This window comes from Acanthisitta chloris, unplaced genomic scaffold (assembly GCF_000695815.1).
Source record: "Acanthisitta chloris isolate BGI_N310 unplaced genomic scaffold, ASM69581v1 scaffold8033, whole genome shotgun sequence".
Classification (NCBI taxonomy): domain Eukaryota; kingdom Metazoa; phylum Chordata; class Aves; order Passeriformes; family Acanthisittidae; genus Acanthisitta; species Acanthisitta chloris.
The window spans coordinates 4,835-22,256 of NW_008666538.1; the positions used below are offsets into that span (position 1 = coordinate 4,835).

The 17,422-nt window shown below is 41.2% G+C and overlaps 1 protein-coding gene across 1 annotated transcript in view; it reads left to right on the forward strand.

Annotated features, from left to right (window-relative positions):
• The window catches only part of LOC103799811 (transformation/transcription domain-associated protein), a gene marked incomplete at both ends in the record, with an annotated part of 20,903 nt that extends 4,546 nt beyond the window's left edge, over nt 1-16,357 (forward strand). Inside the window, 9 exons of the mRNA XM_009072162.1 lie at nt 579-743; nt 1,954-2,044; nt 3,622-3,821; nt 5,138-5,399; nt 10,776-11,001; nt 12,141-12,358; nt 13,623-13,807; nt 15,344-15,547; nt 16,163-16,357. Of these exons, the coding sequence (XP_009070410.1) occupies nt 579-743; nt 1,954-2,044; nt 3,622-3,821; nt 5,138-5,399; nt 10,776-11,001; nt 12,141-12,358; nt 13,623-13,807; nt 15,344-15,547; nt 16,163-16,357 (1,746 nt within the window). The remainder of the gene's footprint in view (nt 1-578; nt 744-1,953; nt 2,045-3,621; nt 3,822-5,137; nt 5,400-10,775; nt 11,002-12,140; nt 12,359-13,622; nt 13,808-15,343; nt 15,548-16,162) is intronic.
• Nucleotides 16,358-17,422: the final 1,065 nt, after the last annotated feature.

The window sequence follows — 17,422 nt, forward strand, 5'->3', positions numbered from 1 at the left end:
ATCTTGTCCTGTCACTGCAATTCCTAACCAAGAGTCCCTCTGCAGCTTCCCTGGAGCCCCTTCAGCTCCTGGCAGGTTGCTCTGAGGTCTCCACACAACCTTCTCTTCTCCAGGCTGAACAGCCCCAATTCTCTCCATAGGGAAGATGGTCCAGTCCTCTGGTAGCTTTGTGGCCTCCACTGGACTTGCTCCAACAGTTCCATGTCCTTCTGTCTGTTGGGGACACCAGAACTGTGTGCAGCCCTCCAGGTGGGGCCTCACAGGAGCAGAGCAGAGGGGAAGAAATATGGTCATAGAATCAGAGATGATATTATTATGTAGCTTAAATATTAATCCTTTTAATTATTAATCCTTGTTTAATTATTTTAAATTGTTAATCCCCTAGATATTATTTCTCAAGGGAAAAAATGCCATTGGCCGAGCAGAATGAAAGTAATTTCCTTTGCCTGAGGCAACTTCAGCATTCATGGGGACTCCAATATCATCTGAATAAAATATATGTATGTTTTTGTGCATCAGAACAGTTGATATGTCTTTGAATTTAAACACAGAGATGTCCTCTTGAACTTCTGGTTTAGGTCCTTTGGCTGCTGAGTTTTGATGATGACAAGAACACATTGGCAGATGCAGTAGACAAGTACTGCATTGGTGTTCCTCCCATCCAGTGGCTGGCCTGGATCCCACAGCTGCTGACATGCCTGGTTGGCTCCGAGGGCAAACTCCTCCTCAACCTCATCAGTCAGGTACAGAACATAATCACACATTTCTTTCTCTCTCTCTCTTCACAACATTAAAATGTGCCTTTGAAGACACTGTGCTCCCAAGTAGCTTAAGAAAGCAAATTAGCTGAGGCAAACTTGGATGTGTGTGGCCTGGTATTGTCTTTTGATAAAACAAAACCTATTTCAACAACTTGTAAACACTTTATTTAGATCTGTATAAAATGTTTATAAGTGAGTGCTTGCTTGGAAGTCATCCTGGAGTTGGAGCTTAGACTGATAAATATCACAGATACTCCGGTTTCTCTTGCCTTTAAACTTCAGGGCCATAGAAGGAATATAAAATTTTAAAATGCTGATTCTTGTAGATTGTGTTATTGTAGACTGTTGTAATACTGAAGACTATATTGTAATATATTGTCATTGTAATTATTGTGTTATTGTAGACTATTTAAAAAGTCTGCAATTCTCTTCAAATATCCTTTGAATTACGGCATGAAGCATAATGTTAGTGGATCTGCCATAAATATCACATTACTGAACAGTTCAATCACACTGCAAAATTCCTCCCACTTACCATACCCATTTGGATGCAGAAAGGATCCATGGGTTCATAGGATTGTACCTGGAGAAGCCTCAAATGGTGCCATAAACTGTGCTCTTATTATGGGTAGTAGGCACATGGTTTCTTTCCTTTAATAGCTACTGAAATTTACAGATTTTAAAGGAGGTGCTGAATGTCAACATCTCTTTAGCTTTTTTTCTTCCCTAATGGTGAAAGTGTTTTTATTTTTGGGTGCAGTTGGTATCCCCTTACAGTAATTGCAACAATTAGGGAGGGTAAAGTTACTGTCTAATGGACTTTCTTATCAATTATCATAGGGCTTGCTGGGAGTTGTGGCCTAGTTTAAGGACTAACCACTGTCATTATGGCTGTTTTCCTTCCGTTATGCACATGAGTAAGATCTTTGAGCTGGCCCAGCTGGTGTTCTGACGTGATGCTGCTTTCAGGTTTATTAGGCAATATGATCTGGAAGCCTTAATTAGGAAATGCCTTCATAGTGTGTGTTGGATGTTAGCATTTCATCCTCCTCCAAAGAATCATTTCCATAAGCTGTTGTTTCATACAAGGAGCTGATTATTAGCAATTTGTACTCATTTGCAAGACAATCTATGCATTGATGTGCTCTGTATTCCTTAACCGAGAAGTAAGTGTATGTGTGTCTCCAAATAGGTGGGAAGAGTCTACCCCCAAGCTGTCTACTTCCCTATCAGGACCCTCTATTTGACCTTGAAAATAGAGCAGCGAGAGCGCTACAAGAGCGGTGAGTTGGATCATCACTTGGACTTTTTGTAACTCATTATTTGGAGTTACAGCTGATTTTACTGAGAACACATCCTCTAGAAAACATACCAACTTAGGAAAAAAACTCTTGATAAATAATTTTCTTCTTAAGGAGGAAAATTCTTGATTAACTTTGCTCACATTGATTTGTTTCTGTGAAGTTAAATCTACAGATGCCTTGAATTTTCTTGTATGAAATATTCACCAAAAGTTTCATCTCCTTCATTCTCATGTTCTTTACCGGATATTTCTCTTCATAAATTTGTGGAGAACCAGAAAATTCTTGGTTTATAAGTCATAGAACCATCAAGGTTGGAGGAGACCTCTAAGGTCAAGTCCAACCATTAATTTGCCATTCCACTGTAACCCCTAAACCATATAAATACAGGAGAATGTTATAGTTTCCTAAGATGTTCTAGTCTTATTTCACTGGGAGCATGAATCATGCAACATTCAGTTTGCTTTCAAATGAGCCACTCTTGGAAAAATAATGTCCTCATAGGAACTTCATATGGTGAATTACAAAGTGAAATGAGCATCTAAGTTTACACAAAAACAAATCCATGTAGGCTTTGAGAAATGTTTGGGAGATGGAGAGAACATCCAGGAACTTGCACAACACTTTTTTTTCCCCAGAACAAATCATATTTAGAATAGTTGTATCAAATGATTCCACAGAATTTAGTTTTCTTTTGTCCCATATGATTTCCTGGGAGTCCCAGAAGAGCTACCGGAAGAACTCTTCCTTCAGTTGTGTTCTTTATTACCAAGTGCATTGTTTATTTATTATTTATTATGTGCCCTTCCCACTTGGGAAGGACAATTCAGTACATTTCTGCATAAAAATTTGAAGGGCACTAATTAAATGCTGATTTGTTTTTCTTTGGCTGCTCCTTTGCAGGAGGAGGAGATGCTTTGTTGCCACATGCACATCTATAATAACCAGTAAAATATTTCCCTGTAGGTTCTGCCCAAACTGCAGCTGTGTGGGTGGTTGTGTGAGTTAGAGAGGGTCATCTGATAAAGCAGAACTCTGCTTCATCACTGTTGTCATGCAAGAGATGTATTGTACTAAAAGGTATGCTGACAATTTGTTGTTGCCATTAGTATATTATTCAGTTGTGTGTGAAGGATCTCCCCAAAAGAGAGGGGAAGAAAACACCATAATTCAAGGATTTGATCCTGTAGGAAACAACATGAGTTACTTCAAGACTAAGTATCCTTTTAAAGGTAAGGTGAAAGCTAAGGCTGCACCTCCTGCGTAGTTTTGAGGACTGTTTATTTTGCTTTAATGTTGGGAAGTCTGTGCAACTAAACAACATTTGGAGCAGAATTTTCACTGTAAAAACTCCAAATTTTCTTTCTAAAACCCCCCAAGTTTTCTGAAATTCAATAGGCAGCACATGATTAATATTTAATGTAGAAGCCAGTTCTTGGAACAGTTTATTTGGTTTCATACAGGTATGCATGGAGTTTATGAAAAGCAATACTTTTCTTTCAAAATTTCACTTTGCAAATTAGGCAATTCTTGTTTTCTTTTGAATTTTCCCTTTACAGATTCTGGGCAGCAGCAGCCAAGCTCAGTGGGCAGCCAGTCCCACTCTGCCTCAGACCCTGGGCCCATCAGAGCCACTGCCCCCATGTGGAGATGTAGCAGGATTATGCACATGCAGAGGGAATTGCATCCAACACTTTTATCTTCTCTGGAAGGCATTGTAGATCAGATGGTGTGGTTCAGGGAGAACTGGCATGAAGAGGTATTTGGCTTTAATTACACCTTCATATGTATCACCTAAGGAAAAGTTCACTGCAAATTATTTATCCGGAATTAATTTTAAACATTAAAATAGGATTACAGAATGGGTCAAGTTGGAAGGGACTGCATCCAACACTTTTATCTTCTCTGGAAGGCATTGTAGATCAGATGGTGTGGTTCAGGGAGAACTGGCATGAAGAGGTATTTGGCTTTAATTACACCTTCATATGTATCACCTAAGGAAAAGTTCACTGCAAATTATTTATCCGGAATTAATTTTAAACATTAAAATAGGATTACAGAATGGGTCAAGTTGGAAGGGACCACAATGGGTCATCTGGTCCGGTCCCTGGGCAATCTGTTCAGTTCCACCACTGAGTAGACCCTGATCCATCTTTGCACCTTCAGATACTTGAATACATCAGTGAGGTCCCTCTTAGTTGTCTCGTCTTGAGGCTGAACAGGCCCACCTCCCTCAGCCTTTCCTCATCACTGAGGTGCTCCAGTCCCTTCAGCATCTTCATTGCCCTCCACGGGACCTGCTTCAGGAGCTCCACATCCCTTTGGTCCTGAGGAGTCCAGAACTGGACACAGCACTCCAGATGTGACATCATGAGGGCTGAGCAGAAAACTATTTGTTTTAATTAGTAAACTGATATATTTGTAGAACTGACTGTTCTGTTTGGAGTTTAAGGATCTTGGTTGTTTCTGGAAGCAGTACAGAGGTTGTCCAAAACGCTTAATTTGATGAATGCCTCTAGGATTGAAGCTGTTGCTCAGGCTAACTAAGAATGCCAATTTTCACACTGTTTCACAGATAACCAGTTTCCTCCTTGCTCTGGTGGTCTGTCACAGGTGGTTATTGTTACCCCAAGTGTGAATTACAACAGAGAGCAGATGCCACTCTGCTCTTATTATTTGCCTCTCAAAGTGTCAGTTTATTCCTCCTGTCTACCTAGCACAGTGTTTGTTTGAAGAAGATTTGCTCATATCACATTATTTCATGTATGAAAAATATGGACCAGATGACCCTTCCAACCTAGGTGATTCTGTGATATATCACAAACTATGACATCTAAAAGTTAGCTGCTGTTGAGAGGACAAAGTGTCCTTTGTGATACAGAATTTCCACTGCTCATGAGACTCAGATCTGCCATTCTGATTAACCCTCTGATGCAATTGAAATGTAGAGTTGTAAGCAGATGTTTCTGAGAGGATTTTACCACATAAAATGCAGGGCAGGAATAAATCTTAGGTGTCAAATCAGCAGCCCTGATTTGTTCCCTGACCATTGTGCCTTTTTTGTTTGCTCCATAGGTTCTCAGGCAGCTGCAGCAGGGCCTGGCAAAGTGCTACTCGGTGGCCTTTGAGAAGAGTGGAGCTGTTTCAGATGCCAAAATCACTCCTCACACACTTAATTTTGTCAAGAAGTTAGTCAGCACTTTCGGTGTAGGTCTTGAGAATGTCTCCAATGTCTCCACCATGTTTTCTAGTGCAGCCTCAGAGTCACTAGCTCGGAGAGCACAGGCAACAGCTCAAGATCCAGTGTTCCAGAAGCTAAAAGGGCAATTTACAACAGGTAAATGTTCAAAATGGGTTTTAAAATGTTACTTTTATTCTTCAGAGAGATCTCCCCCAGGTCAGCTGTATAGGCATTCTGCTTTTTCACTCCAATATCTTTCCTGAGAGAAAATGTAGCAAACAGCACCTTTCTGTCATTCACCAAAGCTGAAATAGTTTGTTGCAGTATTCTGTGGAGTAATAAAGGTAACTCAAGGGAAAAACACCAAATAGAGAATGAGTATATTGTGGTATTTTTATTCCCTAAAACTATGGTGTGATCATATATGTGTTCAAAGATGAATTAAATGACTTCACTATAGTATTTTTGCAATGTGCCTATTGTGTCAGAGGAACAATAATCATCTTTGGTTTACAATGATGCCAGAATTTATTGGAATTTTCACCCCAGAACTCCCAACTGACAATATTCTGTGAAGTCTTTCAAAACAACCTCATTCCGCTGAGTAAGATTGCTTTAGTGTCTTGGATAACTGGGTGATAAAAATCCCATTACTTAATTTTACATTGTTTAGGAAATTGAATCAATAACTTTAATCAGACCTAATACAAAAGATGCTTAAGGGAAGTAGCTTTTTAGCCTCATTTGTTTTCTCTTAAGCAGTGGTTACATATTTGAGGAGCTGATGTTGATTTCACATTGTAAGAAACACAGAAGAGCGTGGGTTTGATTTGTGTAGTGAAATGTGTGATGGCCACACAGCTCTCTCTGACAGAAGATGACACTGATGGTCATCTCTTTGAGTTCTTTGAAATTAATAGAACTGTAATGACGGTAGTGAAGATAGCAAAGGCTGTTGGAGCACTCTGACAATGTAACTAATAGTTGTAAACCATTTGTAGGCCATGCCTGATGTCCTTCTGCCACACCAGAACATTCACTTTGTTTTCCCAGTTCTCTGTACCAGTTGCATTTTTGTGATGGACGGATAATTCGAGTGCTTGCCTTCCATTCCGAAAGGAACCAAGCTGAGAATCTGTCTTGGAGTAAACTGTTTTCATCAGTTATTTCCAGATTGATTTTGCTTCTGAAAGCAGAGGCAAAACTGCCTCAATTGTCCCTTTGTGGGCAGACTTTGGATCAGCTTCTTCCTGCAACCACCTCTCCACTCAGGAATGGAGAAGTCCAAAATACACCCTTAAAGGGCAAGATAGGTTCCCTGGGAGTTTTGTCACCCAGCACAAGGAGTTCTTCACTGTGAGTGGAAACTCTGTAATCAGAGGGAACCCCTTGAAGTCCTGGTGTGCCTCTGAACTGTGGGGAGAGAACAGGGCAAAGAGTTAATGTTATCCACAAGATCCAGATCAAGAGATTGTGGAGTTAGCATCGTGTTTGACCTTGGTCTGGTCTTTGCAGTCTTGGTTTTCTGGAGCTGAGTGATAAACAAGAAGTCCTACTTCATGTTTCTGCTCTGCTGCCACTGAATTTCTCAGGTTTATTGATGCTTTCCAAAGGTTCTTGTGAGATTAGACAGAACTTTGGGGCCAGTCTAGAGTATGTAAATGTTTGAATGATTATTTCAAAAGCTAGACAGCTCTTTCTTCTTGGAGAATGTTTGGATCATCTTCAGGATCATGTGCATAAAGAATTGGACCTGCTCTATGAAGCTAAGCTTACGTATCCTGAGGGATAGCTTACATGTCTTTGAAGTCTTGGCTTTTTAGGTGAAGATCTTTGAACTGTGAACTTGTAAGTGTAATTGGGCTTTGTCTGTGTTGGAAATGACCTGTTCCTTGCTCTAAAAGCATTAATGGGCTGTTGCTTTGCCTTGATCACAGCTACTTTCTGCCAGTGTAGCAGAAGTGTCTGGGTATTTTTTAGTTCTGCAGTCTTGGTTTGGAGGTCTTTGTTTTGTTAATGCTACTTTAATGTTCTGTGGGTCAAGGGTTTGGATAGACAGAGGGTTTGGTACTCTGATTTTGCTACCTCAAATTTGGTGTTGCTTCATGACTGCTGATGGTCCAGCCCTCAATCAACGCGTGTTCAGCTTTATCTGGTTGTGTTAAGAGCCATAAGGACTTTTTGAGGTCTGTCTCCCTGAGAGGAAGGTTGTGCTATGTTTGTCCTTTCATTGAGAGTGGCAGAAACTTTGGCAGCATTGAGAAGAAAGTTCAAACTGCTTCCATTGCAGTCTGTGCCATGGGCTTCTAGGAACATCTGCATTGAAGATGAGGGGGGAAACTTCCCATTCTGTTCAGGAAAAGATGGTGCAAGTAGTAAGGTGTTTTAGAGCAGTGAGTGTTAGCTTGTGAAAGATGTTCTCCAGTACTAAGTACTCAAAAAATAGGAGTTTTTTTAATATCAAACTCACTTTTCTATAGATTAAGATACCTGCAAAGCAGAGAGATTTTGTACACAAATAATGGTTGATCTTGTATTTCCCTTCCTTCCACCTGAACTGATTTTTCTGCTCACGTGGACTCTGTGACACACACAGAAAGACTCATTGAACTCTCTTTTCCATCTGGGAAACAAAACAACAAAAAGCCTCAAACAGGCATTCACCAAACTAGAGTTGCTCTTGTGGTGAACTGAATTGTAAGGCATATTTATTGGTGTGTATTTTTACTCTTGGATGATTCCCATTAGCACAAGGACTAGCTGCAGTTTGAGGATACTTCCCTGCACTTCAGAGATCCAGGAGATAAATGATGCAATGATTGTGATTGTGTCACTTGGATGAAATTATTTCCTCCCAGTGCTCACTAGAGGGTAGGCTTGGGATTGTAATCAGTGTTTTACAGTGAGATGCAAGAGATGCACTGCCCATACCAGGCAGAAAAAGAAAAGGGAATATTAGAGTTTCTCACATCCTCAATATGAAACTGTATGTTTCATGATAGACCTTTTTCTTACAGAAGTGGAAAGGATTTTGTATGTGCTTGTTGCTGCTTTAGACTAGTGAACTTAAGACTTTCACTGAAAGCTTTTAGCATATCAGTATATTGTGGCTACACAGTGAAATATGTTATACGTTCCCTGATAATTATGTTTCAATTGCAGAATAATGAAAGGAATCTAAGGCTGAATTCTTTTGTCTGACATTAGCATACATGGAAAGAAAAGAACTGAGAGGAGACAGTGTCTAGAATGATATGAACTCTCCTGGCTAAAAGAGTAAAGCTTGTTGGTAGGAATTTTGGACAGTTTTGAGTGCTTTCATTGTGGTTGAAATAAGCTTTTCTATGCAGTAATTGCTGTGCACATGATTTAATTCATTCCTGGCACACTTGCCTGTAGCATAGTTGGTCAAATTAATTTCTTCTCTGAAGAAGAAATTTCATGTGGTTTTGGGTTTCGTGTCAGCTTCTGTATGTAACATACTGAACCAAAGGTTCTGCAATAAGGTTTAACCTAGTTTTTGAGACTTTATTTTCTGCTGCATTAAACCATAATTCTGTTGTGCTTTAGCTGTGAATTTCAGAAGTACTGAATTGATGCTCTCTGCTTTTCTTGTTGCTACTTTTTCACTTGAGATATATTGCACTTCAAGTGGCATTTTTAAGGTTCTGCTGTGGAAATGCTTTTGAAAAATTCAAGTCTCTTAGTTGACTTGCACAATTTGGGAGGCCATAACCAATGAACTTTACAGAGCAGAGTTTGTGATCTTATCCAAGTGCATTTAATCTCTCACTGTTGTGGTACTGAAGTGCTGAACCATCATGTCATGTATGTGCTTTATTAATTTTCCCTCTTTGGGGAAATTCAAAGACATTTAATTGTTTCTTTGCTTTGTTCTGGATCTGTAGTGAGAGCAGTGCTGGGAAGATGGGATTGGTGTGCCCCAAAAATGATCAGTTACAGAATTAGTTGGATAATGTATTGAAGATCATGTACTGACCTGGGAAAAGCTCTTTCATAGAATCAGCTTGGTTGGAAGAGACCTCAAAGATCGAGTCCAACCCTACCATCCTTACTAGACCATGGCACTAAGTGCCACATCCAGTCTCACCCTGAAAACCTCCAGGAGTGGTGAATCCACCACCTGCCCGGGCAGCACATCCCAATGCCTGATCACTCTCTCTGTAAAAATTATCTTCCTAATACCCAACCTAAACCTCCCCTGGCAGAGCTTGAGTCTGTGCCCTCTTGTCCTCCTGCTGGTTGCCTGGGAGAAGAGACCAACCCCCACCTGATTCCAACCTCCTTTCAGGGAGTTGCAGAGGGTGATAAGGTCTCCCCTGAGCCTCCTCTTCTCCAGGCTGAACACCCCCAGCTCCCTCAGCCTCTCCTCATGGCACTTGTGCTTCAGTCCCTTCACCAGCCTCGTTGCTCTTCTCTGGACCTGCTCCAGCACCTCAGTATCCTTTCTGAACTGAGGGGCCCAGAACTGCACACAGTACTCAAGGTGTGGCCTCACCAGCACCGAGTCCAGGGGCAGAATCACCTCCCTGGTCCTGTTGACCATGCTGTCCTGATCCTGGCTACTCTCCAGCTACTCTGTCCCCAGCCTGGAGTGCTGCATGGGATTGTTATGGCCAAAGTGCAGGACCAGCACTTGGCCTTGTTAAATCTCATTCTGTTGGAATCAGCCCATCTCTCCAGCCTATCCAGCTCCCTCTGCAGAGCCCTCCTGCCTTCCAGCATAGTCCACCTGCATGTGGACTAAAGGAGATCGTTCCATCGTGCAATATGGTGAATACTACAATGGAAAGAGCATAATGTATTTTTTTGCTCAGGCTGTCCCATGTGCTCTTCCTCTAGTGACTTTCAATTGTTCTCTAAGCCAGGAAAGAACAACAAATTCCCTCAGAATAAGGTATTGTGGTAATAATAATTTTACTACTTGTCCTGCAGTTGCTCCCAGATTCTATGTGGCATCCTCAATTGAGGCTCTTTCATCCCTTTTAAAAGCAAAAAGTCTTTTTCTAAAAAATCTCCATTGATTTGAAATAAATAAATAAATGGCCTGTAATGAGATGGACAGAAAATTATAGAGCTAGACTGGAAAAAGTAAGCCTATTTTTCCCTCTTTGCTAAATGATCTGATCTAATAATTCGGGGTTTTACTGCTTTCTTTCTCTGCAGTGTCTGGTTGCAATACAATAGCTCAATACAGAAACAGGATTTAACTTTTTCACAATGTTTTTCTAATGTTTGTATGATATAAAACAGGGAAATCTTGGGCAGTTCATTATGTACAAATAAACAAATGTACTAATAAATAATTGAACAGAATATTTTAGAGCTGCGTACAGCGAAGGGCAGATTTTGACAGGGGTAAGTTTAGATATAAAGTTAGGACTTTGCCAGTGTAGAGCTGAAACATTGCTCAGAGCCTGTCCAGTAAAGACAGTGCAGCTCTGTGTGTGTGTGTGTTTGGCACTATTAAATTGATTAAATAATTTGCTTTTGTTTGCTCATTCTTTGCAGATTTTGACTTCAGTGTGCCAGGGTCAATGAAACTTCACAATCTGATCTCTAAGCTAAAGAAATGGATCAAAATCCTGGAGGCCAAAACTAAACAGCTTCCAAAGTTCTTCCTTATAGAGGAGAAGTGTCGCTTTCTGAGCAACTTCTCAGCTCAAACAGCAGAAGTAGAGATACCTGGAGAATTCCTGATGCCAAAGCCAACACATTACTACATCAAGATTGCAAGGTAACCTCAGAATATCCATTGGTACTTGTAATTCTGAACACAGAGAAGAAAATGCAAACATCCATCCATCCTCTCTGCAAAAGAGATATCACCTACAACTGATATATATTCCATGTATAGAGTCAGACTTTGATATGCTTTGAATACTTCAATACTTTTAATAGTATTACATTTAAAATAAAGTATTATTTATTTTTATACTTTTTAAGTACAGTATACTATGCTTAAATACTTTATATATGCTATGTATATAAATGTATTTATACTATATGTAAAGTGTAGCATGCTATTGAAATCCTCTAAGTATAGACATACTATAGATAGAAATATATTTATGCTATATATATACAGACATTAAGTGTAGTATACTTAAGTACTTAATGCTTATGTATTTAAATACTTTATATACTTATATCATTAAGTACTTTATACTCAGATACTTTATTTATTTATTTGATTTTCTCCTCCTTCCATAGCTTTCCATTGCATCCCTAAACAACTGTACTGTCAAAAGAAGAATATGTTTGTTTGCTTTTGTGTTGATGTGAGATTGATGCTTCTGTTGTAATCAATAGAATTCCTGTCCTTTAAAATAGTGACAAAGGTCTGATCTGATGATGAATTTTGCTCAGGAACTGTGTTTTCCTGAAAAGAAATTAACAAAATCCAACAGAAGAGCTTTGCGACTACAAAATAGAAACTATAGATTAGGTGGATAATAAATTTGAATAATAAGTTTTAGGCTGGATGTCAGGAGAAGATTCTTCCCCCAGAGGTGTTTGGGCACTGAACAGCTCCCCAGGGCAGTGGTCACAGCCCCAAGCCTGACAGAGGTCAAGGAGTGTTTAGCCAATGCTCTCAGGCACAGGGTGGGATTCTCAGGGATGACCTGTGCAGGAGTTGGACTAGATGATCCTCAAGAGTCCCTTCCAGCTCTGATTCTTCTGTGATTCTATAAGTACTTCTAATTGTACTTCTATACTGTCCTTCTAATGCAGTTGTGTTGCCTTACTGATTTCTCTGTTGCCTTATTGATCTCTTTGGGTTGGCTTTCTTGTTATCCCTTTTGTCCCAATAGGTTTATGCCAAGAGTGGAGGTACTTCAGGTGCTTTGTTTTTTGTCCCTTTCTTCCTGGTAGGTTTATGCCCAGGGTGGAGATAGTTCAGAAGCACAACACTGCTGCTCGCAGGCTCTACATACGTGGCCACAATGGGAAGATCTACCCGTACCTAGTGATGAACGATGCGTGTCTGACTGAGTCGCGCCGGGAGGAGCGTGTGCTGCAGCTCCTGCGCCTACTCAACCCCTGCCTGGAGAAGAGGAAGGAAACCACAAAGAGACATTTGTTTTTCACAGGTACTGAAAACAGATCTTTATTCTCTTTAAATATGTGTTTTACTCAAACAACAAGTGACTACTCTACTCTACTCAGGCAACACTGGCACAGGTTGCCCCGGGAGGCTATGACTGCCCCAGCCCTGGCAGTGTTCAAAGCCAGGTTGGACAAAGCCTTCAGCAACCTGTTCTGGTGGGGGATGTCCCTACTCAGGGCAGGTGGTTGGCACTAGGTGATCTGTAAGGTCTAAATATGTGTTTTACTCAAACAACAAGTGACTACTCTACTCTACTCAGGCAACACTGGCACAGGTTGCCCCGGGAGGCTATGACTGCCCCAGCCCTGGCAGTGTTCAAAGCCAGGTTGGACAAAGCCTTCAGCAACCTGTTCTGGTGGGGGATGTCCCTACTCAGGGCAGGTGGTTGGCACTAGGTGATCTGTAAGGTCCATTCCAACCCTTAAAATTCTATGATTCTATGAAGATTAGAATTGCTAAGGTTTTTGACAGTTCCTCATTGCTGATCCTGGAGATTTTGAGCGTTCAAAAGGTCAGTTCCCATCTGGGTGGGTGGTTAGTCTTGTGTGGCATTGTGGCTCCTCCTCTGCAGAAGTAAAGTTGGTTGCATGTGATCTGGCACTGGAGGATATGGTATAGGAATTGCTAAGGTTTTTGACAGTTCCTCATTGCTGATCCTGGAGATTTTGAGCGTTCAAAAGGTCAGTTCCCATCTGGGTGGGTGGTTAGTCTTGTGTGGCATTGTGGCTCCTCCTCTGCAGAAGTAAAGTTGGTTGCATGTGATCTGGCACTGGAGGATATGGTATAGTATTTACACCAGTGACAGGTTAGGGATTGGACTTGATGATCTTAGAGGTCTCCTCCAGCCTTGATGATGCTATGATTCTATCACAGTCATGTTTTATGGGCTGATATCTTAGGGTTTGGGTTATGGATTGACTGTTTTGTCTTGGTTTGCTCTCTCTGTCCCTCAGTGCCTCGGGTTGTAGCAGTTTCTCCTCAGATGCGTTTGGTGGAGGACAACCCTTCGTCTCTGTCCCTGGTGGAGATCTACAAGCAGCGCTGTGCCAAAAAGGGCATTGAGCATGACAACCCCATCTCTCGCTACTACCAGTGACAGGTTAGGGATTGGACTTGATGATCTTAGAGGTCTCCTCCAGCCTTGATGATGCTATGATTCTATCACAGTCATGTTTTATGGGCTGATATCTTAGGGTTTGGGTTATGGATTGACTGTTTTGTCTTGGTTTGCTCTCTCTGTCCCTCAGTGCCTCGGGTTGTAGCAGTTTCTCCTCAGATGCGTTTGGTGGAGGACAACCCTTCGTCTCTGTCCCTGGTGGAGATCTACAAGCAGCGCTGTGCCAAAAAGGGCATTGAGCATGACAACCCCATCTCTCGCTACTATGACAGACTGGCAACAGTGCAGGCACGAGGGACTCAAGCCAGTCACCAGGTATCTCAGGGCAGAAGGGGTTTAAATCAAGGGCTGTTCTTCAAGACTCTGCCCTGGCTCTTCGCCTTCTATTAGATGTGAAAGACATTTTGAGGAGGTGGTGTTAGAATTTCAGGAGGTTATTTTGGTTTTGCATAATGGAAACTCTTAGATCTCTTCAGTATTTTAGATTATCTTAGAAAGATTAAAAACAAAAGCTCTATTTGTATTACTTTGGGTCAGTGCAACTGAAATCACAGAGGGTGTTGATTGCTTTTTTTCCCAGTTGATAGTGTTTGGGAAATAATTGGTGGCTAGCATAGGAAAAAACATTTCTAATTTACCTAAGCAGTTACAGCATGGGATGAGATTCCCCATGTTCTTCTCATGTTTTGCCTAAAATTGCCCCTGGATGCATTTCATCTAAGCCACACAGAAACAGTTGAGCAATCTCACCCTAGTAAGTGAAGTCCTCAGAAAGAACAAAGCTCTCTCTGTAACCTCCATTAAACAGCCAACTGTGATAAATAAGGTTATTGTATGGGGTTTTATCTTAAGGTTAATTCAATTTCTTCCATAAAATGCCCATTTCAAATAGAGCTGTTCTAGAAAACACAGTGTAGGTGTATTAAAACTTTGTTGGTTACAAAATAAAATGTGCTAGGTAACATTTTTCCTATTTTTAGATGTTGTACTTACAAAACTCTTTAACAGCCATTTGTTTGCAGTCAGTAGGACTGTCATACTTTCTGACAGAACAGAACAGTCCTTAACTTGATTTCTTTGTCTAAATAATTAGGCTACTATATACTATAGTCAATAAATATTTTGGTAGATTGCAAATGTTTACATCTAGGGAAAAAATACCTGCACAGCATGCACTTATGGAAACAGTTGAGTTCAATTTTTTCTGTATTTCTGAGGTCATTTTGCTGTCACAAATTACTTTTCAGTGTCTTTCCTCCCTACCTTATGTAATCCAAATGCTTTCCCTTTTGCCCCGTGATGAGAGAGCTGTGCAGAGCCCTGTGTGGGCAGAATGCTCTGCAAGTCCCATGGTTCATTTCAAATCTTGCCATTATGCTTAAAATCAAGGATTTCTTGTGTTAGTACTGCAAAAAGCATACCCAGCTGGCACTGAAACTAGAAATACTGAAGTATGTTCCCTTAGTTCCCTGTAAGGGAGCAAAGTATCATGAGCTGACTGTCTTTACCTCTGATTTTCTTGCAAGTCTTAAGAAGATACTTCAAATTAGGTTATAGAACTTCTCAGTCTCAGGTTTTCTGACATGTTTGCAGTTCTCATGCTTATGTCTTCATTAAAAATGTGATCTTTACAGATAAATACCATTTCCTAGCTGTGGAGAGGATGAGCTGTAAAATACTGTGTGCTGTGACAAACAAGTCAGGAAACACTGTTGAAGGATTCAGGTTGAGGTTGTTTTTGCTCAAATGAGATGCAGCAGTTAAGAGAAGTTTAGTAGTTGCTTTTGGTCTATTTCTTGCTAAGAAATGTATTAAAAATGATCTCTTTCAACTGCTCCTTTCCCTGTGCAGGTCCTCAGGGATATCCTGAAGGAAGTGCAGAGCAACATGGTGCCTCGCAGCATGCTGAAGGAGTGGGCCCTGCACACCTTCCCCAATGCCACTGACTACTGGACCTTCAGAAAGATGTTCACTATCCAGTTAGCCCTGATTGGCTTTGCAGAATTCATCTTTCATTTAAACAGGCTCAACCCTGAAATGCTACAGATTGCCCAGGTATGTTGTGGTTTGGTCTAGGTTGTGCTGTTGTCTTTGATCATGTGGAAATTTGGACTCTGCTTTGGAAATGACTCAAAATTGGACAGAGATAATAACAGTGGGCATATATAATAACATATATTAGACATATACAGCATCATAGAATCATCAAGGTTGGAAGAGACCTCTAAGATCATCAAGTCCAACCATTAACCTGTCACTGCTGTAACCCCTAAACAATATCCTTCAGTACCTCCAGATGCCTCTTAAACACCTCCCACTAGAGCAGGTTGCTCAAGGCTCATCCAACCTGGCTGTGAACACTGCCAGGGCTGGGGCAGCCACAGCCTCCCTGGACGACCTGTGCCAGTGTCTCACCACCTTCACAGGAAAAACTTCTGCCTAAGATCTAATTTAAATTTCCCCTTTCAATTTCTCCCTATTAATCCTTGTCGTGTCACTGCAGGTCCTGACACAGAGTCTCTCTGTAGCTTCCCTGGAGCCCCTTCAGATCCTGGAAGGTGCTGTGAGGTCTGCACACAACCTTCTCTTCAGGCTGAACAGGAAATTTTGGTTTCATGAGGGAAAATCTGTTCCTTTAATTACTTTTGTGCATCTCTCTCTCCACCCCAGGACACTGGCAAGCTGAATGTGGCTTACTTTCGCTTCGACATCAATGATGCCACTGGGGACTTGGATGCCAACCGTCCCGTCCCGTTCCGGCTGACTCCCAACATCTCCGAGTTCCTTACCACCATTGGAGTCTCTGGGCCACTTACAGCATCCATGATTGCAGTAGCTCGCTGCTTTGCACAGCCAAACTTCAAGGTTTGTGTGCCTTTGGAGAGCTGGCATTATAAACTAAACTGAGACCACACTGAGAGTTACTGGGTGTAGCCGCATCCAACTGGGATCCTGCTGGAATCATACTGGGACTGACTAGGAGCATGCTGGGGGCAACTGAGGTCATGTTGTGGGCAACTGGGACCACACTGAGGGTGACTGGGATCATACTGAGACTTGGGAGTGATTAGGAACATGCTGGGGGCAACTGGGATATACTGAGAGCAACTGGAGTCATGTCAGAGGTGATGGGCATCATGCTGGCATCATACTGGGAATAACTAGGAACATGCTGAGGGCAGGTAAAAACTGAACGGGGCATAAATTTTACCCTAAGTCATCTCAAAGGTTAAGTGAAGTGTTTAAAATTTGCATTTTTTGGAAGTGTTTACTTTGTTCGGTGCGAGCATTGAATTTGCCTCAGACTGTATACCTAAAAGTTTGTTTTTGAAGCTTGAGGCTGTTGGAGTGAGAGATTAATGTCAGTAAATCAGCTCAGTGATGAGAGAAAACCAGGAAACTTTGTTGCAGGCATTTGTTGTTCAGCCAGGGATAGAACTGGCCTATATATACATAGATATATGTATATTAGATACATATGATATCTGTTGTAGTCACTGTTCTTTCCCTGCTTGGCAGAAAACTATTCCCTGAGAGTGTAATGACTGTGCAAGAAGAAGAAGCTTTTACAAATCACTCCTAATCTTTGACCAGGACTTCTGCGTATGTGTGTGGGAGAAGTCATGAGTTCAGTGGAGTCATCTAAAAACAGAATGTATACAGCTGTGTTTGTGTATGAAACCTTCATGTATGTAGTTCATATCTGTAGGAGTCATTGTGTTGTGTTTTCATAATTAAAGCTTCTTGGGGAAAGAAGCAGCTTGAGAGGAAATAGTGAAGACAGTTGGAAGCCAGACTTGTCTGGGAAACACTAACATGGCAATGTGGCACCAAAAGAGTCAAAATGCTGTTGACCGAAATCTGGTTACAATTCTGCAATCTGATAGAATCTGATAGTTTTGTAGTGTGGTAAGGGGTTGGAATGGAGCT